The following is a 26,257-nucleotide window of genomic DNA, read 5'->3' as shown; positions in this document are numbered from 1 at the left end:
TGAATGTTAAAATAGGGGTCTCCTGTGAAAAAAGTTGAGAACCACTGCTATAGAGAGCCCTAGGGTTCTTGACACAATTTTAAAGAACTTGTCATGCCAAAATGTTCTACATAAGAATTACTAAATAATACTTTCATGTTTAACAGGTTATTTAACTTTTTTCTTGTGATAATGTATGAGCTGCTTAAATTCTAAAATAAAAATCCAGGGGAACTCCTAAAATTTTCTATATATGAAGCACCTGGCAGAACCCTTTAAGGTTTTATACAGACCATACCGGGGTATTTTTATTATTATTATAATTTTTTTTAAAACACTGTACTTTGATATATTTGATTCTCATTGTAATACCATGATACATGTAAAAAAAATACAAAAATAAAATGAAAAATAAAAAACCCCAAAACATTAACATGGCTTTTGATAACTTTTTAATAATAGTAATATAGCGCTCTGCTCTAACACAAGAGAGGAGTCAACGCTTCCCCAGCCCATAACTTCACTCTGAATCATTTTAAAGCTGACAGCACTGTGTGAGCGTGTGGTTGGGAATGCAAATAGAAGTATCATTCTCTTGTGGGCAGTATTTACAGTGACAGACAGCCAGAGCCGAGTGGTCTCACATGATGGGTGAAACAGCCAGCTCAGATGGATACAGACAGTTTTAGGCGTAAATAACAGCAAGGGAGCTTTTGCAAGCCATTAAACACTTCACACACAGTCAGAGCAAGGTAAACCCGAGCCTCTTATCCAGACATAAGGATACCAAAGATACAGGCTATTTGATATAAGAAGCTGCTGAGGTGACAGACTGCCTTTACGATGAGGTTCTTCTGAGCAATTTATAGTTTTTGTGCACTGTACTACGAATAACCAGCTTGGTGTATAGCAGCAAATGCTTTATGGGTTTTAACAAGGATGTGTGTTGCTGTGGTCAATTATGGGCATTTTACAGTCAACATGAAATGGCTTTCAGAGCCAATTTGACTTTCAAGACATAAAACAAGATATTCTGTCTGATATTTCTTAGTAAAACAGGATTTTATGCCTTCAGTGTAAGGCAAGACTAGATTCTTTCCATCTGAAATTTAACAGATTGTAGAAAGGAACTGTTCCATACCAGAAAGTGAGTTTAACCCTAAAGCCATGTATCATATTTTTCATTTATTTTCATGACTGTCTAAGGTCAAGTAATTTATTTTCCACAATTACAAAACAAAATTAAAAGGTTACTTCGAAAAAAATAAAAAAATAAAATTTTTATATATATATATATATATAGTATTTATTTATTTATTTATTTTTTTATTATTTATTAATCGAAGTAACCTTTTAATCTGATTAAAAAAATAATAGTTTTTTCTGGCTATAATTTGTCAGATTTTACAGGATTAAGAGAGTAAATAAAGTTCAATTTACTTTAAAAAGGGGCCAAGTTAATGTTAAAATCTTAATCTATCCCTCAGGTTTAGAGCCTAAGGAAAAAACATAAGGTCATGATGACCTCACATCCAGAATCAATCCTCTTTCATATACCAGGATTATTCCCTGATCTGTGCATTTGTGTCCATTATACTAGTCCCAATTGGAAGACCATGTCATATTTTATTTATGATGTACTATTGAAGCAGTAGCAGCAGTAAAGCCCATGTAGCCATCACATACTCTGTCCCCCGAGTGTATATCAAGGACTGCCTTCACATGCCAAAACTGAGCTATTTCAAGGGAACATGCAGAGCTGATCCTGTGTGAGTGTTAAAGGCTTCTCTCATTGGCCAGGCTTGAAAGAGCAGTTCATGTTAATGGAGGTTGAGGGACAGGCTTTGTGAGGTAAGAGGGCTAATTGTGGCCAAACTGAGCTTGTTGGGAAAAATGGTCATAGTTTTTCATTTGTAGGAGCCAAATATCTGAGACCCCCACTGAAAATGACTCTACTGAAAAAAAAAAGACATTTGACATTTAAGAACAGAATTTTCCAGAATATGTCCTTCATTTGCAGAAATCAGTATGTTTACCTGCTCTAATTTTCTTCAATCCATAGAAATCTAATTCCAATATCATTGCTGTTTCTACCTTGATGACATACAGTATAATATAATACAAGTATCACTAGGGATGTCAATTTACATAAATTTGAAAAGACAGAGTACAACTTAGGGCTGGGCGATATATCGCATGCGATTGTCACGCGCATTTCGTCAGTAAAGCCGGTTCCCTGATTACCACTAAATCGCCATCACCTGCTTTCAAATGGAGCGGCATTTAATAGACAGAGCCGTAGTTCACTGATAAGCCACGCAATATCGCGTTCATTATCGAAGGCGATTCATCTGCGATAATGAACGTGATATTGTGTAGCTTGTCAGTGAACTACGGTGCCGAAGAACATGTTTTTAAAATATGTAATATAAGTCTAAGGTGTCCCCTGAATGTGTCTGTGAAGTTTCAGCTCAAAATACCCCATAGTTTTTTTTTTTTTTTAAATTAATTTCTTTAACTGCCTATTTTGGGGAATCATTATAAATGTGCCGATTCAAGGTGTGCGGCCCCTTTAATTCTCATGCTCCATGCCCCAAGAGCTCGCGCTTGCCTTAAACAACATAAAAAAAAAGTTCACACAGCTAATATAACCCTCAAAATGGATCTTTACCATGTGTTCGTCATGCAACATGTCTAATCGCGTAAGTACAGTGTTTATTTGGATGTTTACATTTGACTCTGAATGAGTTTGATGGTGCTCCGTGGCTAAAGCTAACATTACACACTGCTGGAGAGATTTATGAAGAAGTTGTGTTTATGAATTATACAGACTGCAAGTGTTTAAAAATGAAAATAGTGTCGACTCTCTTGTCTCCATGAATACAGTAAGAAACAATGGTAACTTTAACCACATTTAACCGTACATTAGCAACATGCTAACGAAACATTTAGAAAGACAATTCTCAAATATCACTAAAAATATCATGTTATCATGGATCATGTCAGTTATTATCACTCCATCTGCCATTTTTTGCTATTTTTCTTGCTTGCTTACCTAGTCCGATGAATCAGCTGTGCACAGATCCAGATGTTAATACTGGCTGCCCTTGTGTAATGCCTCGATCATGGGCTGGCATATGCAAATATTGGGGGCGTACATATTAATGATCCCAACTGTTACGTAACAGTCGGTGTTATGTTGAGATTCGCCTGTTCTTTGGAGGTCTTTTAAACAAATGAGATTTATATAAGAAGGAGGAAACAATGGTGTTTGAGACACACTGTGTGTCATTTCCATGTACTGAACTCTTGTTATTCAACTATGCCGAGGTAAATTCAATTTTCATAGCATGAAAAAATAACTGCTTTACATGAAAATGTGATATGTACAGATAGCCTTGTGTCATATATCGTTGGAAAGCTCTCAATTAGCAGAATACAAGCATATTTGTTACAGTTAGAGATCAAACTATACCGAATATTTGTTTGAAAAGCTCAGCTGACGCACATGTAAACAATATCATGATACATTTGCACCACATTTTTTGTTTGTAACTTTGCGAAACATAAGTAAACGATAGTAGATCGCATATCATTATTTAGAGCAGGTGGTCTCAAACGAGCCCAGACACAATATAAGACCATGCGTTGATCATGGAGTGAAATGACGTGCTGCTTGGCTAAAGCAATTGGACTTGCGGGATCCAATCATGTCATGATCATGACAAAGTGTTTTCCAACGTTAATTGAAAGTTCAACCAATGGAAACTGTATTTCAGGTATAGTGGTTAGGAATGATGTGTAAAAACCAATTAGACAGCTGGGTTGGATTGTTTCGATCACTCAGATTGACAGGTCTTGATTTACTATGCGCCACAGAATAGGAGCGCACAGCTGAAACATCTCAGCCGATCATCACTCATCAAACAAGATCGTATTACTTATTTATTCAGTGTACTTTTATTGTACCGTTTATACAAGTAGTTCTTATGTTCAGTAAAATTGGCTTGTTTGGAGGGTTTCTCAGACACTTAGTTTAGTAATTATGTTTTGAAATAAACAGCTAGCCTACCTAATCCATTGCATGGCTTGAAGAATATATTAGAGCTCTAATGATGACCTTGCTTAATTGGTTTTATCGTTTTATCGATTAAACTATTATCAACAATTAATCGATTGTTGATTCATTGTTATCTCTAATTATCATATCACATCTGCTCTGTGTTTGTGTTTTGCTTCAGTTGGACTTTGAGTTTTAGTTTTGCCATGTTCTCAGTTGAGTTTCCTGTTCTTGCTTTGTTCATTTTCAGCTGTTGCCATGGTTTTTAATTTGCCCTCACCTGTGTCTTGTTAATTATCTTGTTTAGTTTCTAGTGTTTCTTGGTGTGTATATATAGCCCTCAGTTTCAGTTGTTGTTTGTCAGATCTCGTCTCATAATAGGAGTTTGTGTTTTAAGTATTTTTGTCTCCAGATAATCTGAAGTAGTGTAATTTTTGAGTTTATTTTAATTAAAGAACTGCATGCGATTAGATCCTGCTTTTATTTTCTGTTTTCATTTCCAGCCTTGCTGACAATAATATAATACAACATATCTTGTTCATTATATTTTTATTTCACATTTTTGATTTTCAGTGTGGTCTCAGACTTTGGATCCCATTTTATATACACCCTCTCTCTCATACTCTGCTTTGTATCCTGAGATTTATACATCTGATCATTCAGAAATTCAAAAGAAATACATTTGTGCTGCCTATTGTGTGTGTATATGCATGGTGTTGTATCTGCATGTGTGCATCTGCTCTGTATGTAGGATACTCATTAGATGCTCTGAATGAACGTGAATGCGGCTCTGTAGGTGTATGAAGTGGGATTTGCTCGCCACCAGTGCAGGATTCATTTCATAGGCTTGGCATACAGCATATAGGTTCTGCCATTGTTGTGTCTATAAACACCTCTTATATGAGCCTCTCTGATTGCTTCCTACTTACAAATCCCCCAATGAGGGTGAACAGACCTCTTGAGTATTTAGAAAATTTATAAAGAAGGTCTTTTCATGCAAAGCCCACATAAACACATGGCATATTGTGTATATCCCATATCTTCCAGCTATTGAACACATCCGTGTGTGTCTAACACTAGCTGCAAAACCTAGTGAGTTGCCTTGCTGTCTACTGCCTAAATAGACAACTGCACTCTCTGGCAGTCTCCTAATTGATATAGACCCTCGTAATGACTGATTTGGAATGGTCTACATAGCCTAAAATTTATATAAAAAAACCTGATTTCCCGGTAAGAGATCATGTGTGAACAGGAGCTTTTCAACAATACCAGTAAATCAGTTCTAGCAATTTCCTGGTATGATAGCATTATCAGTAAATTACCGGTATGATGCTGTTTGTGAACAAAGAACAGGATTACTGGTATGAGAACATACGAGGTCAGAACATGCTTATTTAAGAAGTCTGTTTTGGGCCAATCATAAAGCTCTGTTGGAGCCGTTTACGCTAAGTTCGGCTGCTTTTAATGGAGTGGTGTCGGAAATGAGTTAGCATTTTAGCACTTCCGGTTCCATTACCCTGAAGTCAATGGGTTTTTGGTTAAATGCTTGAAATAAGGTCTGTGGTGAACACATGCTCAAGATATTTTCACATTTTGTTCTATGATATAAAATACATCAGTAATATCCTCCTGTGATTTTTTTTTACTTGTCTTGTAAAAGGCGGTTGTTAACAAGTGGCTAATTGTGACTACATAGGTTGTCGGGACATTAAACGGGTCATCAGCTGAATGGGTTAACTCACCAGTCCATTTTCACAGCCTAGTTTTGTTTATAATCACGCTCTTCCAAACTATTATAACTACTATTATATTTACTCTTCAAAATTCATAAAAGTTGTGATCATTTGTGAAGATTATCAAGAGGAACTAAATGTATAAGAACCATAAGCTTTTGTTAGTCACAGAGCGAATTTTTTTGCAATAATCCAAAAGCCAATGGAAAAATCGTATTGGGGATTTGCAAGGGAACCAGGGTGATGCTAACTTCCAGGTTGGCCTACAAAAATGTCATCCCTGCACCACTCCATTGTTTTTCAATGTAAATGTGCTAGACAGACGTCTGACTGTTGCACTACGTCTCAATCTCGAGACCCTGCCTTCTTTTTCATACATCAGTGTCACAGTTCGGTCTATGTAATTTGGGACTCTTAAGCCGCTTTTCCACCGTCGGGCCGAACGCTTCTAAGAACGGTTAGGAATGGTTCCAGTTGTATTTCTACTTGAGCCTGGTACGGCATGGCATGATTACAAACAGTTCTCGGCCTGGAATTTTCAGTACGGTTGGCTAACCGTGCTGGTAGAATCCATGAAGTGACGTCACCACTCAGGACTGGTCACTTGTGTGCTGCCTGGCTGCCAGTTTCTCTCTAGCTGGCTAAGCGTGCTATTTGAGCAATGTAAACACAAATTACAACACAGGGTATCCGTGTATATCCGAGGACATGTGCACTTTGGTCAGAGTGGGAATAATGCAATTAATGTGTTTACATGCCTGTTTATTGTGATTAAAATCTGTGTACACCGCCTAGCTTAATGAGATCGTGGTTACTATGATTATGAACTTAATCGCATTCGTCTGATCAAAGTATTGCGTTTACATGAGGTAAAGTTCAATTGCAATATGACTGACGCTTTTTTTTTTTTTTTTTTGCATTCCAAAGAGCTCTGATATCAGGGCAACAATGAAAAATGAAACCATATCCATACTGGCTGGCCCAAATTGTCATGGAATGGAGCACTTAAGCAAAGAGAACGGTTTAGCCAATGGTGGAAAAGTTTTTCTGTTCCGTTTTCCGTCATAGTTATTCATTGTTTAATTGATTAGAGTCTCACCGATGTCTAATTGACAAGATGTATTTAAACCCTCAGTTGTCTTCTGTTCTTTGTTTTGTATTGAAGTTTCGTGCTGATGTTTCTATGTATTAGGGTGTTTATTAAATGTTATTTAAGATATCATCTGTATCAAACATCTTTGTCTGGATTATTAAGTTAAGTCAATGCGTGACAATCAGTGCTGCGGTTCTGCAGTTATTGCATACTATAGTAACAGCAATACTATTGTGACTATTATGAGTCTTGTGTTTTTAAGAGCAAAACCACATTCTCTGTGATCCTTACAGAGTTTACGGGTATTTTGGTACTGATGTGTGAATGGTATCTTACCAGTAAAAAGATGGAATGATGTGAACAGCCTATTTGTGTCTTAACTGGAAAAGTCGTTCTGGTAATTTTACAGTAATTTACCAGGATTACTGTGTGAGGGACTAATATTTTATAAGCTATTTTTAATTTTTTTTATTTTCAGTGTTTAATTAATTATAAATACAATTAAAGCTGCTGTAGGGAGTTTTTAGAAAACGTTGACTTAGCCTGAAAATTTGAACAAGCACAACTCACAGGTCACTCCCCCTTGCTCTATGCTGCACTACAGCCCTCCCTCCACAGCTCCTCCCCCATCACAACGGAGCCTGCCGTGAATGCGCAGGCTAGTAAGGCGGATAAACAGTTAAGGCACATTCACTGGTACAGACGAAATATCGACAATATGATTTACATTGACTATGGCCTGCCCGTACTTTGACTACAAACTTGGTCCTTAAAACATTACGTATTTTGCAATACATGTAATGTAACTATATGACGTTGCACTATTTCTATAAGTAATAAATAGCTAGTAAGATAATATAACGGTAACTAACATTACAGTATGCAAGTAATTATTCTATCGATATGTAATGCTAAATAAGGTTTGCTAGTACATTATTTCAGCAACATGACAAGCCAGTGAATTAGTAGGTTTCAATAGTTGCTTTGCACAGTGCGTGACATTTTATCTGTGTTATGCGGCTAGAGTTTTGATACCGAGTCAATGGGCTCCGACGAGGAATTCACACCCAGCGACTCCGAGGAGTCAACGGGCGGGGAGAAGAGGAAGCCGTGGTGTGCACGGAGCATCAGGCAGGGGACGGGCAGGCCTGTTTTGAAATGATCTTAGTTGTGTAGTTCTTGATGAAACAAATCAAGCAGGGATACTTACTTGTCAAGCAGAAATGTGGCTATAACTCTGCATCGGTTTTTAATCCTTTCAGGACACGTTACGTTAGCTCCCTCCACCTCGGAAAAGCCGCTCCGATATTTACCCTCGTTTTTTTTCGGGCTCTATCTAATTCTTTATTTTTGGCTTTTTTATCATCGTCATCTGTCTTTTTCCGTTCACCCGTCTTTATTTTATGAGCAGGAGCCACTCGAGGAATTGGCAGTTTGGATTGTTTGTCCGGCATAAGCAAAGCTGCAGCACACCGGTAATCTTGAATTTGAACGCCTGTGTGCGCTGGCGCTGTGCACGAGAGGAGCGTGATCAGCACGCACGCGAGCTTGATTGACACTGCTAAGACACTCCTCCTGGCTCTGATTGGTTGTTTCTTACCGGGAGCGTTGTTAGCACATAATGACAGGTTTAACAAATATGTAAAAAATACATTTTTACAAAAGTTACGTACTGCAGCTTTAAAGGATCTTAATCTTTTCTCAATGATCTTGGACATATTTTTCTGTACTTTGTTTTGGTGCATACTGGGATCACCTTCTCTGTAAAGAATAAATGTGGTGTTGCATTAGAATTTGGCTAAAATAAAGTATTTTAGGAAGCAGCATAATTAAATTGACCACATTTTGGAACAGCCTTCATGTAAGGAGCCCACCTATGATGTCTTAAAATACTGCCTACTGATGCAGCTGACTAGGTTTTGGAACAGAGCTTAAACCTGTTCTTGGATTCTTTTTGTGTGTGCATGAAGGGAGATATAGTGAAAAATTGAGGCCTTGCACTGCTGCAGTTTTTAGTATTTCCCTCATGACCCTCTTGTTTTGTATTCACTTCTTGTTATTTGAACCGCTATATTCTGCCGGCACAGGGCTTTTGAAACACACAATAGGTTTCGGGGGGATGGAGGATACTGACAGGTCAAAGCAGCTCTACATGAAGCAAACATTTTTTTCTGCTGCACCTGGTCCCCATGTACTGATTCATGCTAGTGTTTAAGCATACACAAATATTAAGCGGGAAAGCAAGTGGCCTCAACCAACCAGAGATGAATTTTAATAGGTGAAAAATTTAGTTTCTTACTGTACTTCTGGCGTGAGCATGACAAATCCTTGCTAGCCCTTTATATAGACATATTACCTTAAAAATCTTACAGTGAAAGTGTTAATGAGGTCTTTTCTGGCATATCTTATAATACCCTTGTGAAAAATAATTCACTTTAGCATACTTTTAAAGAGAGTATATATTACAGAAATAACATATATCAAAAGAATATCCTGAGGTGTGAATTTAAAGGTGTGATGTGTAAATTTTAGGAGGATCCATTTCTATCCCATACACGAGGATCCCTTTTCAAGTTAAGTCACCATTTGTGCTGGCATATTTCTACAGTAGCCCTAAATGGACAAATTACTCTACAGAGCATGTTTGCTTGACTGGCTTCTCTCTGCTGTCTCAGACAATGATATGTTTATCCTGTGTTGGCCACAGTAGCTTCTCTATATTGCAATTCTCAAACTCACTGCTAGATGCAGCTAAAATGTACACACTGCACCTTAAATGTAATGCTTTCAGACATAAAATGTACTATATATAAATGTATTAAATGTAATTAGTGGAGCTTTTTTTTTTTCGACCCACTTAGGAAGGACTTAAGCACATTATTATTATTTGTAATTTCATATTTACTTCTATTTGCTTTTAAGAACATAGTTAAAAATATACAAATGACAAGCATTTATGTTCAACTAAAATATATAAAATATGCAATCTCTATGGAAATTGATGTCATATTTAAATATTTTTAATTTCATATTTGTAATGATGAAGTTTCATTTTAGTGCATTTAAAATATATTAACTAAGTGTAATATATAACACACTACAGTTAAAAAGAACAAATACTTTACATTTAGTACTTTATGTTAGACACATCAAAATAAGTGTACTTCTTTAAAGCATGACAAAAGATAAAACAATGATTTAAAATGTACTTAAAAGTAAAATTTGTACTTAATAATTGTCATTCAAGTGTACTCTCTTTAATTACTCTCTACACTACACTACAAACGCACATTCAATACAAATAAACAAACTTTCTTTTGATAAAGGCAGTGGATCAGAAACTACTGTATGTGAAAATAATGGAAAATACCCACATATACTCTCAAATGATAAAAATAGATATAAAATGTGTCTATTGAAATAGATGTGCTGTAGACTTTTTTCAATGCAGTGCTAATGTCTAATAATAGTCCATATGCATATGTGGTATCTATCTCTCAAAGGCACTGTAAACATTGTAAGTGGTTGGCAATTCAGCGGAACAAATGGGTTTTAAGAAAAAATCTAATTCAAAATCTTCATATTAAAGGGTCATGAAATCCCCCTGTTTTACCCTGGTCGTTCACACCTCAAAGCTCAAAAAAGTCTGTAAAAATGGGCGTGTAAAGCTCTGGAAAAGTGGGAGTGTCGAGGGGGGGGTCGAGAGAGGGGAGAGAACAACCAATGAAACACAGACACAGAATAATGAATATTAATACATGAGCATGGAGAAAATGACAACAAACTCCCAAGCACAAGGGAGAAATGCGAAATAATATTTAATAGGGCTAATAATAGGCTACATTGATTACGTTTACGAGCACTGCAGTCTCAAAATCAGTCTTTTGTCTATTAGAATAATCGTGTCATCGTGTTCAGATAGTAAACCACTTTATCAGTGTCCAATTCATTTGCAGAAGACTTGGTGAAATATGTACACTGTGCTGGTTAATGTTTGGTGCAGGAGAATGTGTGAAATAAAAACTTTAAACACGGATGCTTTATTCTGTATGAGCTATGAGCCACGTGGCTAGTGTTCTTAAACACAACCGATCATATGCGCTCTACACGTATATGTCATAACAATCGTATTTTTCATGTGTTCGTATTCAAACTCCAGTTCTGACCGCATCGTGGGCAAAATACAAACAACACTCATGTGCTTGCTGTGCTGAGAGAAACATACACACGGCTTGCGTGTCCGAACGCAGAGGTGAATGAGCCGCACTTTTGTGACATTTGAATTCTCTGCAGTAATGCAATCTCATGCAAACATATTTTCCATTTGTGCTGGTAGTATTTGTTGCACCAAAACTTCAGCTCTGGTCGCAGGAAAACACATTATGTTGTACATTGAGGAAACGAACACCAATGATATGTCTTTGAATGACAAGAGAGACAGAGGCAAGAGAAGTGATACTTCCTCATGCATAGTACCGCAATTATAATCTTATGCATACTACAGCGCACTGATTGGATTGAATGTTCTTTTTCGTCATGAAAAAATGTAGCTGAAAAACTGTTGACGTCAGCATGTTCGACCAGCCCATACTTGGAGCCAACCAGCATTCCGGATCTTGCCGGTAGTACACGATGACGTCAGATTTTATGACATAGCTTTTTCTGTGACTTTGCTTTTCCAACCGGAAGATAGAAATCGCTCTGAAAAATGCAAAAATAACTAATTTGAACTTTTAAATAAAAATAATGAGTACCTTTAGTGTTTTCAATGATGTGCAGCAGCCTATACATATCTGTTCACAGCTCAAAAATGTGTTCTAGGGTTTCATGACCCTTTAATAACTGATTTTTATTATTAACTGGGCCTAGATGGAATCTGCTGACCTTTATTTTGGCGCTGAAAGTACTGCACTTTCATTGGTAGTTCAGTGTTTCATCAAATAAGCCGCAATTATTAACAAACAAACAAACATGCATGGGTTATGTGTGTGATATTTTGTGATTGACAGGCATTCCAATTATGTGTGGCCACAGATGTCATATGGGCATGCTGATAAAGTATAAACCTATTAAAGTCGGCCTACCCTGAGCTCTAAGGTTGTTGTGTTATAGAATATGCTTCTGTAGAACTCAAACTTCAATATGATTTCCATAACATTTTTTAAAATTCAAGAGCGACTGCAGATTTTCTGATGAAACAGTTGCCGTTACCATAAAAATGTAATTGCAGTGAGCAGAAATGTCATGAATTTTTGCATGCTGATATTTTTTTTGTCTGATTTTCAGAAACTTTTTGCTTCTTTTTACTTTTTTTTTTTTTTTTTTTGCTTCCAATACAATTTTGTGGTTTATAAAGCTTTTTGAAGAAAATGAATGGGGAAAATGATTCCAGTACCAAGGCTGCTGAAAAAGTGGGTGGTAACTGTTGTGATCTATTGTATTACTGATTTGACAAGTTAAATTATATTTAAAATAGACTGAAGTGCAATCTCATTTCACATACTTTACGACCCTAGGTGTCCAATAGGAAAAACTTCTTACCATTGAAAGTGGAATGATGGCTTGAATGTCCTTCTGCACAACCGTCAGCTCTGTGACCACCTTCTCTGCATCCGAGGCTGGATTCTGACCCCGGTAATCAATATTCCAGTTGATTCTTCTGGTGACTGATTGGCTGGTGAAGTTCTCCATCTCAAAGTCTAGCTGCATAATTTCAATGCTGGCAGCCATGTCCCTGAAGAGATACAACATGATCATGTGACAGTGAGCAGCACATTTAAATGGTCAATAATAAATGCTGAAAAAAAAAAAAAAAAAAAAAAAAAAAAATGGCTAACCACCAAATGTAGCCATTGCGATTATTTAAAAGAGTCTAATTAGGGTCAGGTATGTATTTAAAGCTTAAATGGTTTAATATACTGGTCATCAACAAAAACAGATGTTCTGTCATGCATTAGGTATTATATATTGAAACATCCAGAAAATGAATCAATCAGAGAGCCGGGAATGGCCCATCTGTTGTTTAGGACTGGATTACAGGGGCTAAAAATGGATTTACCAATTACAAATCTAAGGAAAGAAACACAAACATTCTAGTTGTAGAATATATATATATATATATATATATATATATATATATATATATATATATATATATATATATATATATATATATATATATATATATATATATGCATATATTGGCATTGGTATTGAGAAATGGTCTGTGTGTTAGTGGGGATTTTTCAGCTACTTCAGTGCTGATTACATTGTTATGCCAGTAGGTGGTGTTTCACAGTATTATTTATGTTTTTACTGCATTTTTTGATAAAATAATGCAGCCTTGATGAACATATGAGACTTCTTCCAAAATGCATTAAAAAATCCTATCGACCCCAAATTTTGGAACGGTAATAAATGGTATTATATATTTTCGGATATATTTTTTGTGTATATATTTAGTTAAATCATGGCCGCAAATTAAGAATTCGTTCCCTATGATTTATTCATTAATTCCCTCGTTATAGTAAATCATAGCCACATTGAACTTATTTGTTCCCTTGTTTTGATTTAACTAAAAGAATGGAATGAATTACAGTAGTTCAACATGGCCTCGTTTTAGTAAATCAAGACAATTTACAATATTGTGCATGTGATTTACGAATAAGTAAAATGTGGTGATGTATTAGTACCCCCCCACCCCGATGTCATATGCGTGGCTCCATATATATTGTTCTTTTAAAGATTAAATCTTTATATGGGGTGATTCAAACAAACAGAGCAATGCTTTTTATAGCGACAGAGAGAAGTGCTTATACTTTTCGGAAGAATCCACCTATAAATGGCATATTAAGCTGGGATAGGGAAAAGTATTGTAGCATCTGAAAAAATTACACATCAAAAACACATCAACAAAACAATAAAAGCAAAAATGCTGCACATTCATATAACAATAAACATTGATTTCAAGTGCATTGGTGAAATGAACGCAGATATAGTCATAAAACAGCTGAGCACAACAGTTCAGCAACATACTGGAATTAAATTGGCGACACGGGGAAAAAAACGGCAACAGTGACTGGCAGACAGTTTCTTCAGAGACTCTGCAGGAAACCTCCATAATGGATAGTGACAGATTAAATGAGTTCTGTCTGTTGATCTCATGCACACTCATCAAGGATTATTTCCTTTATCTGAGACTCCTGTTCTACAGGTAGATGCGCTGATAGCAGCTGACAACCACACTGAGAGAGACGGCCAAAAAATAAATTCCCTTGCTGGGAGTGAGTAAGTCTGTGGAAAAATGCTGCAGGGTTATCAAAATGTTATCTGTGGGGGGTAATTAATGTGTCAGAGCTGCAAAACCAACGACTTTTCTTGTGTGGAATTAGAAAAAAAACATTTTCGTTTATTATTGTCACATATGTTTAGACATTTGTTAGTTTAGTTTCATTTTCATGGACTTTGAGTTTATTTATCATCAGTCACCTGTTTCCTTTGTTTCATGCTCTTATCATTTACGATGGCATTTCATTTGATCATCACACCTGTTAGTCTTTTAGTTCATTATCATTGTATACTTAAGTTCTCTGGTTTCCTCTGTTCATTGTTGTCTATTGTTTGTGTCTAGACATGCTGTTACACTGTGATTATCTGAATTTATTCTTTTGGATTGAAACTTTTGACTCATCTTTGTCTTTTTACTCTTTAAAAAGTGACAATTATATTATATATATGTGTATATATATGTGTATATATATATATTAGGGGTGTGACGAGAACGGTATCTCACGAGACGAGACTCGAGATTGAGTTCACGAGACGAGACGAGACAAGATTTTTACACACTATTTTTAAGAAATCCTCAATGTCGAAATACATGACTAGAAAATTATTCTGCAGGTGTATTTGAAATGTTTTATCTAATCATCTTGTAATGAATGTCATTCAGTTCTACTTTCTGAGTATGAATTATCATATGCAGTAAAAGACACTCAAGCACTGTAAAAGGTTTTGCCACTAACTCAACTGACTGACTTCTCTTCTGTATGATTTCAGTCTCTTCAGACCTTACTGTACATGATTTATGAGCTTCTACAACTTCTGACCTCCTAACTGAACTCCTTTCCACAAACTGATCATAGAAATAAAAATAGTATAAATAAAAATGGTAACACTTTATAACAAGGTCCCATTTATTAACATTAATTAACCAACATCAACTAACAATGAGCAATATATGTGCTACAGTATTTATTAATCTTTGTTTATGTTAGTTAATAGTCATTCATTGTTAGTTCATAATAGTTCACATTGCATTAACTAATGTTAACCAATGAAACATTATTGTATGTGTTTAATAAGATTAAGAGAAAACTGTTATTCATTTTTATGGTAACACTTTACAATAAGTGCAACCATAATCGCACTCTCTAAATATTCAAAGTGCAAATAAGACCAATTTTTCTTTGATACAGAGCTAAGAGATGGTTACAGCTACACTGCCCAGCCTAATATAGCTTTCATATTGAGAGATATCTGTATTCATCAGGGAGCCTCTTTCAAAATGCGGAGTATTGACATCGCGTTTGAATGCGCGCTCACGTTTACTTTCACTTTCAGCGACCGCGTGAAACTCTGTAAATATGGAGCGGCGGCGACCGTTATCCAACTAAATTAAATGTTTTTGTATTTAAATACAAAGCAAAAGAACAGTGGAGGCGTAATGTAAACGTAGCAGTGGCATATTATTTCCTAATCATCCTAACCACTCTGTCATGGCAATATCACGAGACTACTTTTCGCCTCGACGAGAAATCTCGTCACATTTTAGTCTCGCGAGATCTCGTAACCCCTAATATACTAATATATACGTAACCCCTAACCCTTAATAATATATATATATATATATATATATATATATATATATATATATATATATATATATATATATATATTATATATATATATAAAACAAGAAATTAGATAAGTCTTAGTGTCATTAAAACATTTTAGATACCTTAGCCGCACTTCAGATGTAGGAATGTCATTGAATTGGATAAAAAAATACCAATGTAACACTTTATTTTGATGGTCCACCTACAGATGTTCTACTGTAAGTAACTTTGCAAGTTCATGTCAACTTATTCTACTAACCCTAACCATACACATAACAGTTTACTAATAATCAACTAATACTCTAATAGGAGTTAACATGTAGGTGCAACTCTACTTATAACAGAAAGTAACACTAAAATAAAATGTAACCAATATGAAAAGAAACATCTTGAAACAAATGATGCAAGATCTTTTATAAGAACTAACTTTTCTTTTAACCAAAAGTCCTTATTTTTTGAGCAAAACATTTTTTTTTTCAAACCTAATTTCAAACCTAACTTGCAATGTGTGTTCATTTTAATTTTGTTCTGTAGTACAATAATATTCACATACTGCATTTTAAAGTGATTATTAAGTGCCTACATTAGTGTATATAAGCTTGCAATGCATTTTCACTTCACGTTTGCATTCTGTATTAGAAACCAAATGTATATTTAGTTGTTTAGTAGTCCAGCATACACTAGTACACTACAGCGGCCAACTGTTCTGGTTTTCAAACCCCCTTTGTTAGAAGATACTGTTTTGTCTATAATTGTTGCTTGGTTAATTTAAAATTGATGTGACCAGTTAAGGCCATTAAGTGTGACTTCCCTACTAAAAGTTTAATTACTTTTCCTTTTGTTTGGAAGGAAATATTTTAAGGCAACCGGGAATCAATCTCTATCAAACGTGTTTGCTTTCTTGATGTCTATTCATTGGACACTGCATTAACAAAGTTAATATTGCCTTAATTATTTAGCCATTGCTGAGAATTGATTGTCCTGCACAACAGGAGAGGAGGCCAGGGAAGAGTTTTGCTAACAATCAGTCATTAAGCACTGCCAGAGCAGGAGCCAGCTTTCAAAACGCCCTGTTTTTAGACTCATTTTAGGCTTGCTTAACTCTGAGTGCAGAACCATAAGGAGAGAAAGAATTGGCATGAGTGTGCAGCAGCTGAATCTCTAATTGAAAATACACTAATGAAATAATGAGGATTGTCTTATATTGACAAATAATGCTGGCATTGCCTCCAAGGCCTGCCCCATGCCACGTTCGCCATGTTTGCTTCTAGCAGTAGAGTCACTCATTAAAGCCGTTAGAAAAGATAGATGGTGAAGGAATATGGGCAACATATGCAAAGAAATTTGCAAGTATAAGAAGAGAGCTGCAGTCTGTGGACAGAAAGAGCCGTGCTAACAGAAAATCTATACGAGGAAACGGCATCGACTTGCTAAAAATTATTAATCTTCCCAGACAAAAAACTCATGCAGGCATTACTTTGTTACGATACAAAAAGCCTCCAGCCGCATCTAGACGTATATTCTCCAAAACAAAGAGATGAGTTCAACTGTGAAATAGTCCCAAAACAAGCAGTAAATTCTGTTGGTTGTGGTGAAAAGTGCAAAGCTGTTTAAACTCGCATTAAAAAATAACAAGCAACACCTCTCTATAGTCTGGTGTCAGACTGGCGCTTGACAACATGTCAGAGACTGTTGCAATGTGCTGCACGTAAATAAACTGTTAAGTTGTTATGGCAAAACTTTCAGACTTTGTCATTTAAATTCTGTGTAAAAGGAGCAATTTCTTGCGAGTGTCAGACAGTGTAATAAATCGGTTAGAGAGTGAGTGAGAGACTGAGAGAGTGCAATGAAAAAATTAGAATAATAGTAATAAACAAAGCATTGTATAATAGTATTTGTAAAACAGTAAAATGTAAACCCTAACGCTCAAAATACTAACTGGTTTGAGTAGGACAAACTTAAATTGAACAAATTAATTCAATTCAATTAACTGCTATGAGTATTTAGACCTTTAATTTTCTTTTGAGTTCACAGCACTGACATATTTCAAGTAAACTGAACTGTTTCATTGTTTTGAGTTGTATGAACTCATTTCTTTTAATTTAGACTAACTTAAGTTTAACTTAAACTGGACTGGGATTTCTGTTTCCAAGCATGCTTTGCCCATGGCATTTGAAAGGGAGAGTAAATATTAAAATTAAGTGTTATATAATGTTTTTTTTTTTTTTTTTTTTGCACAAGATTAACGTTAAGGAAGATTTAGTGATTTAGTGATTAATGTTTTGTTATGCTAATTTAGAAGAGTTTCTGTTAATGTGGGTTTTTGGAGAGTGACAAGTAACGCATGCGGCTTGGTTTGAGAGCAGGTAAGTTACATGTTTTAAGTTGCTGTACTCATTCAGTAAGTGTTATACCATGCTATTGTTAACATTTTAGCAAATCAGCAAGTTGGCATTTTTTGTATTTTATTAGGGTTTACAATGAAGTAAATAAATCATTTGATTCGCAAGAACTCAAAATAAAAAAGTCATTTTACTAACTAAATGTTTTATGTTAAATGCTATCAAAATGTATGACTTAGCTAACTCAGTTCTTCAAGGTAGGAGCAATTAACATGCATGAGTACTACAAACTCAAAACTTGATAGTTCTGATTACTTAAAACTGGGAACATCATAACTCAAAACATTTTATGTAACTGATTATCTCACATTTTTTGAGTTAGCCCAACTTATTCGGCTTTACAGTGTATGTAGTTATATTTAAATATCTAAAGCTGCATATATGTAAATACTTTTATATTTTAGATGTCGTCAATATGCCCATATTGTATGTTTTGGTGAACATCCAATCATACACAACAGCTCAAAAGTTTGGTGTTAGTAAGACATTTTTAAAAGAAAATAATACTTATAAAACAGATAATTCCAGCCCTTGATTCTGATTGGTTGAGCTGCATTTGAAGCCGCTGTAAAATTCCCCAAACATACAGCTAACTGCATTACATAAGAATCGCTGCGCCACTGAATGTGTATGTTGCTGTGCAACCACTCTTAGAAACGTAAACATATGTTTGTTCTCAACTAATTTTGTTCATTGAAGCTTACTGCATCATGGAGTATTGTGAGCGAGATGTTGGGTGATCGAGTGTATTACCTGCATTCAAATGTAACATTTTCCTTCAGGTCAGTCCTATGTTCATAATAAAAAATCCGTTTGAATGTCCGCTGCGATCTTGTCCTTTTAACATTTAATGGGTTTTCCCATGTCCTGCTGACACTGACAGTGCTAGTCAAAGCATTTGTCATTTGCGTCTTGTTCAGCGTTCACAATTCAATATAAAAGTCTTTGCGATTGAGTGACTCGCTCAGAATGGCAATCTTTGCTGCCATCTAATGGCATAATAAATATAACTTCTGTTGCGGTTCATGGTCAGGGACTTTTTCCTGCATTTTCCAGCCTTTTAATGATTTTACTTCATGAAAGTTGTTACATGTGCACTCTGTTTTGGATTCGTTTTGGACTTGTTGTTGTTCCATTTCCCGCCACTAGTCAATCACCATGGTTACTGATCACCTCAATCATCACATTCAGCTGTGTCCAGTCACCCCCTTGTGTTCCTGTGTATATGAGCCCTGTGTTTCCTGTCTAGTATTGCCCGGTATTGTTCATGTATTGTTTGGTTGTCTCCTCGTACCTGTTTATGGATTAATCTCCTTGTGGATTTATTAAAGAAAATTATACTTCTATACTCCTCATCGTGCGTGTTTATGCTCCTAACCAGCAATTGTAACAAAAGTTGCATTGATACATATTTTTTGGCTTTTAATATTTGTATTGTGTGGTAACTGTTTTATGAAAGCAATAAGCCCCGTGAAGCCGTGGTTTATAGTGAATTTAAAACAGGCACGACATGGAGTGCCTAAAACCCCCTTAGCTAACCACGCCCCTTAGCTGTTATAAATTCACTGTAAACAACAGCTTCTTGGGGCCTATTGCTTTATTTTATTCAGCAAGGATGCATTAAATTGATCAAAAATGACAGTTAAAGACTATTACATTGTTACAAAAAAAATAAATAAATAAATCCATTTAAAAAATGCTGTTCTTTCGAACTTTCTATTCAACTAAATTCAACACTGGCAATAATAAGAAATGATTCTTGAGCACCAAATCAGTATATTAGAATGATTTCTGAAGGATCGTGTGACACTAAAGACTGGAGGAATGATGCTGAAAATTCAGCTTTGTATCACAGAAATAAACTACATTCATCATAATAAAAAACAGTTATTTTATTATTACAGTATTACTGTTTTTGCTGTATTTTTGATCAAATAAATTCAGCCTTGATAAGCATAAAATATTTCTTTTAAAAACTTTTAATATGTTTTACCCGCCCCAAACTTTTGAACAATAGTGTACGACAAGCAATCAATGTTCCTGAAGATGAAATGGAAGAGAAAACCATTCTAGACTACAGTTTTGTAGACTTCTGTGGACTGAAAATATATATTAGCTATTTCTAGTTGAATTTTTTAAGGAATGTATACAAAATCAGATATTGGAATTATAATTTGAAATTAATCCTACAGGATGCTAATGGAGCAAAATAAGAAGCCTCTAAGAAGCAAACACAATCCTACCAGAAAAATCATCATTTTTCATTTTAATTTAATTAATTGTTTTTTATACTTTATCCAGGATGACTTTATGTGATTCTTTTAGGACTGATTTCAAATGAAGTTTCAACTGGAATCTTGTAGATGTCTTTATTCTTTTTACAAACTGAGCTGGCTCTGTCATAAAGCCCTGCAATAATAATTTACTATGAATGAATACACAGGAACTACTAATTAATATGACTACAAATGTTTCATTGAATATAAGCCTCACCAATTAAACAGTAACATCCTTAAACAAAGCTCTTAACTGAACAGGCGGCATTCTGTTTTAGTTGAATGTTATTTGGATTAACTAGCAGATGTTTGCGTGGGTGAATGTGATGATTCAAGAATGAAAGTTTAGGTTCTCTATTCTTTGCTGATTTGAAACCAGACTGCCATTCACTACGCACTGCTTAGTTTCTCACTAGAGAAGCTTTTTCCTAGATGAGTGTACTAAATGTGAGGAAGCTGACTTACCCAGTGACTCCTTTGATCTTGCTGGCTTCCACGGTTGCAATCGAGTGTTTGGCTCCGGACTGCACATCCCATTCTACCTTCCACTGGTTACTCTTCGACTTAGTGCTGAGGAGGTTCACCCCTTTCTTTGCTTTCACCCTGTGAAAGAGACACGGAGGGTTTTATGTCTGGATCCAAGACTATTATGGATTTAAGTGATCAGCTCCAAGGGGGCTATGCCTTTAAGCGTTTCATTTTGCTACTCAAATGAGCAAGCTATGCATAGCTATGCAAAATAATAATCAACAATAATAACAACAAGATAATATAAGGAAATAAAATAAATTTTAACATTAATGTAAAATAATAATGCAAAATAAAGACTCATAGGAATGGTTATATAAATCCACTCCTTCAGATGCTCATTTATACAAAGATTGTCAATCTGTGCTGGAAACCAAATCCAATTTCCCATAGATAGCTCACATGACTTCTGCATCTTCATTATAACCTCTGAGACTTTACATCTAAAAAAAGCATCTTCTGTGCATCAATTTATGCACGCTAAAGCTCATACTCATAATACATTTCCCCTCTGTCCATTAAAATTCAAAAACATCAGCCTTTTCTCTGATCCACAACCAGATTCCGATGATAAAATCCCTGTGGAACACACCCCCGCTCTTTCAGAGAAGCCATAACTTCAAACACCACAGTTGTGCTGTGTTTCCAGCAGTGTCATGTTTCAATGGATGGAAGCTGCTGCTGCTTTGGGATCATACATGTGCTTCTTAACACCTTGAATAGGTGCAGTGACACAAGACACAGTAAATGATGTATGCTTTAGCCTCCGGATTACTGACCACTCTCTGAGTTCCTATCTGAAATCTACCTAAAGCAAATTCGCTTTGATGTCTGCCCGCACCAAAAGAGCCTTTCAGCTGCAATGATGAAAAAATGGTGGACAGATGTCTTACAGCACACGTGCGAGATGTTTCATTGAAAAAGCAACATTTTAAGCAAAAAGCTGAGAAAATTCAGAAGATTCAGAACAATGATCAAAACATAAACCAATTACATTGAGTCCATCAACACCCCCAATGCTTGCACTGTCCTATACCTCATCTTGGGTCCGCATTTTGATCTGTAACGTTATGCAGTTTTTTTTAATATGCTGTTTAATATTTGCTGATCAATGTATTTTACATGTGCATAAACAATGCTTTTACCACTTGTTTTTGCTTCTTTTTCGAGATGGTCCTCACTGCAGAACACAAGATCCTCCCACTTTCCATAGCCCTAAACCTACCCGACTCCGCCCCCTGGCTCTAAACCTACCCATCTCCACCCCCTGGTTCTAGATCCAACTCCTCCCATTTTCCACAGCCATAAACCTACCCGATTCCACCCCCTGGATCTTGAGTGTTCTGCAGTGAGGGGCTACTGTCTTTACCAGCCTAGAAAATTGCAACTTTTCATTTTCAGTCGGAAAATGAAACACAATGTAACTACAGAAGAGTCAAGTTTTAAATAGGAAAAATATCAAAACTCTTTGGTTATTTTTGAGTGAGATGTTAACGGTCTAATCAGATTCAACGAACTATGCTAAGCTATGATAAAAGTGGTACCGCCAGACCCAGAGATCGGCTGAATGGATTCGAAAATGGTAAAACTCAACTGTTTAACTCTAGGGGAGTTGGAAAATGAGCCTATTTTCAAAAAAAAAAAAAAAAAGTAGAATGTTCCTTTTATTGAAAACAAGTATGTTTTAGCATATTGTTTTATATCGAGGGGCTGTGTTTTTAAATATTTCCATCCACAGCCAACATTTTGGAAAGTTTTCACAAAAATGTCATGGCCTCCAGAAAATTTTGTTGTATGAACATTTGAACATGCAATATATCAAAAGAAAGAACAAAGCCTTTAATTTTAAACAAACAAACAAAAGTATTATTGTAGCTTCATGCATTCTTTTTTTTAATCAACACTTGAATGTGGATAAGTTTAATTAAAAAAAAAAAACTTGCACAAAAAGCTAATCATTTTGAGAAAATCATTTTTGTTTTTCTTCAAACACTACAACGTAAGCAATGCTTTGATCGCTTGTTTCTGCTCCTTTTTTGCTTATGTTTTATCTGGAGATTATCTACTCCTTCAGAAGTTTTGTAATAGCGCCCCCTACAATATAACAGTATATCAGTTTCATAAATGTCAGAAAATTCCGTCGATGGAGGGAAGAGAGTTAACTGTGATAAAATCGCTGTAACGCATGGCCTCACATTGATCATTGCTTTCATTTAATTACTAGCGTAGAACTTCACAAGAAAGTTTTGTAAGGCAGCTGTTCTGCAGTGCTGTAGGAACCAATGGGAACTGCACTAAATGGTTGACCAAACACTCATAACGTGACGAAACATTCATTGATAGCTGAATCTGTCTACAGGATTAACCTCAGACCGGTTAACCTCAAAAACTCTGTCCTTTCTCTTTGAACTGCTGCTTCGAATTGCACTTACCTGATAAAAGGCGGCCCCTGCTTTGAGGAGTAGACCATGACCAATAGTAGATGCTTCAGTCGCCCATTTCAACAACTCAGTCAACAGAGCCTTATCTCACCCCCTCAGCCCTTCCATCAAGCACAGTATTGATGATCATAAGCTGTACTGCACTTCTATAAATATTAAATATGAGAAAAAAGCAAAGCCTGGCTCGTTTTCAAATCAAACACAACATATTTTAGATAAAGTGATAATAACAGATTTTTGATGTAGCTCTTCACTTTACACTGTGAAAAGCTGGAAATGTAGATGACTTGCAGGCAACCTCATCATTTTGTGTGATGATAGACAGTACCGTGCAACAATTAGATTATTCAATTTATTAAGCATAGCGCTGAATTACTTTATCTTTAAAGCCTTACATTGTCCACATTAATTAACAGTTATTCACACTTAACCGTCAAATTTAACAAATGTCTTACATCTTCAGGCCATATGCTACAAATTTTCTTTTTTTTTTTTCTTTTTTTTTAAGAAACAAATTACCACTTAAAGGGATAGTTCCGACCCAGTCTGGGTTGGATAGTTCACCCAAAAATTAAAATTACCCCATGATTTACTCACACTCAAGCCATCCTAGGTGTATATGACAATCTTCTTTCAGATGAACACAATTGAAGATATATATTTAAAAATATCCTTAAGGTTTATAATGGTTGTGAATGGGTGGCCACGTTTAAAAAAAAACAAACAAAAAAACAAAACAAATGCATCCATCCATAATCAAAGTAATCCATATGGCTCCAGTAGGTTAATAAAGGACTTCTGAAGTGAAGGGATGCGTTTTTGTAAGAAATTTTTTTAAAACTTTATAAATTCAAATAACTAGTGTCTGGCAGATTTTTATTTATTTATTTATTTTTTTAAACATGGCCCCCATTCACAACCATTATAAACCTTGGAGGACTAAGGATATTTTAAAATATATATCTGATTGTATTTATCTGAAAGAAGATAGTCAAACACCTATGATGGCTTCAGGGTGAGTAAATCATGGGATAATTTTAATTTTTGTGTGAACTCTCTCTTTAAAACCACACTCCACACAAACACACAAAAGAAGTTAACACAGTGCCTTCTCTTATATATATATATATATATATATATATATATATATATATATATATATATATATATATATATATATATATATATATATATATATATATATATATATATATATATATATATATATATATATGAACATTGTATGGTGCAAATTTTAAAACAAATGTGAGCAAAATAATCTGTTCAATTCCATTAGGCCATTAGGAATGTGTACTATTGATGTTCACTTTAAAGTCGACATGAAATCAAACCTGACCTGAATTATTTCTTAAAACACGCTCTTAGCCTACCTTTGAAGGATCACTACATGTAAAAAAGTTTTTTGTTAAGTTTTTTATATTTCACAATTCTGACTTTTCTTAGAATTGTGAGTTATAAACTCGCTATTGAGAGAAAAAAGTCAGAATTGTGAGATAAAAAGTTACAATTACCTTTTTTAATTGTGTTTGTATTTCGAAATTCTGCCTTTTCTTGTAATTACGAGTTTATAACATGATTCTAAAAAAAAGTCCGAATTGCAAGATAAAAAGTCACAATTACCTTTTTTTATTATTATTCTGTGGCAGAAATAAGCTTCCATATGTTATTGGAAGATTATCTGTGTACATTTTACAACAAAATACAATTTCAGTCTTTACTTTAACCTTTCATGTTTAATTCAATGTGTTACTTACTGTTTTTTTGTAATTATTGTGTAATTATTTATTTACTAACAATTTCTGAATGAAAAGAATTTCAAAGTAAATCCTACACCATTTTTTTTCAGTGTAATGGGTTGCTACAAACAATTAGAATGTTAAACGGTCTACAGCTAATTTAGTTAATGAGGCATTTTATTTTTAATATTTTTTTAATTAATGTAATTAATTACTGAAAACAGTTTTATCATATTACTATTATTTTTATCAAGAGGCTGCAATGCAGTGCCTGAAACATCCTTAAAGCCACGCACACACTTAACGATTGTAAGGCCGATTATGAACGTAAATTGATATGACTGATCGCAGCACAACTGTTTTGACATTAAAAATACTGTAATAAAAATCTTAACATACTCTAATGTTTCAAAAGATGAGACCTAAGCTTATAGGGCTGATCTAGTATGTTTTCACAGGAACGGAAATTATGATTTGGCTTTCTGTACGATTTGGCTTTCTGTATTTAGAACAATGACCAGACACTAAAGTTGCCTACAGCAGCAGTGTGAAACACAAGCAGTGATGAATAACTCTAGCCTTCACCGTAGTCTCTTACCATAAAAATTACCGTAAAAAATCCATAAACAAGCAGGATGAGAAATGTCAGCAGATGCATGTCTCTAAGGCATTAGGCACTCACTCCCTCTTTCTCTGCATTACTGCAAAAGCTGTCCCTCTCTTCAATGTCTAAATCTGGCCAGCAAAGATTTTTTTCCACCCATTTGTAGAACCAGGGCTTTCCATTAGTTCCACTAGAGAAAGGGCCACTTGACATGAATAAATGATCGCTGGAGGTCTGCAAGCATACATATTGAGTCACAACACACAAAGATTAGTGCATGTCACAAGAAGCTCCTCCTTTAAACATTAAAATGACATCTTTAAGTGGCACATACTGTATATGTGAAATCCTTGTCCAAACAGACAATAATAATTTTCTTAAAAACACCAAAATTCATCTAAATATCTACAGATCAAATTCCATTTTTATCACTGTTGTGAACTACACTGAAATCAAGGTATCAATGTCAGAAAGCATTAGTTCCACC

At 35.2% G+C, this 26,257-nt stretch overlaps 1 protein-coding gene across 2 annotated transcripts in view; it reads right to left on the bottom strand.

Annotated features, from left to right (window-relative positions):
* Positions 1–26,257, bottom strand: part of tmem132e (transmembrane protein 132E) — a 408,751-nt gene that overhangs the window by 42,828 nt on the left and 339,666 nt on the right. For both annotated transcript variants that reach the window (XM_067406236.1, XM_067406235.1), the window contains exons 3-4: positions 20,906–21,043; positions 12,407–12,599 (exon numbers count right to left, since the gene is read on the bottom strand). In XM_067406236.1, the coding sequence (XP_067262337.1) occupies positions 12,407–12,599; positions 20,906–21,043 (331 nt within the window). The remainder of the gene's footprint in view (positions 1–12,406; positions 12,600–20,905; positions 21,044–26,257) is intronic.

This window comes from Chanodichthys erythropterus, chromosome 13, assembly GCF_024489055.1.
Source record: "Chanodichthys erythropterus isolate Z2021 chromosome 13, ASM2448905v1, whole genome shotgun sequence".
In the NCBI taxonomy this organism is placed as follows: Eukaryota; Metazoa; Chordata; class Actinopteri; order Cypriniformes; family Xenocyprididae; genus Chanodichthys; species Chanodichthys erythropterus.
Note: the sequence above shows the minus strand (reverse complement) of the source record. Positions and strands in the feature narration are given on the sequence as shown.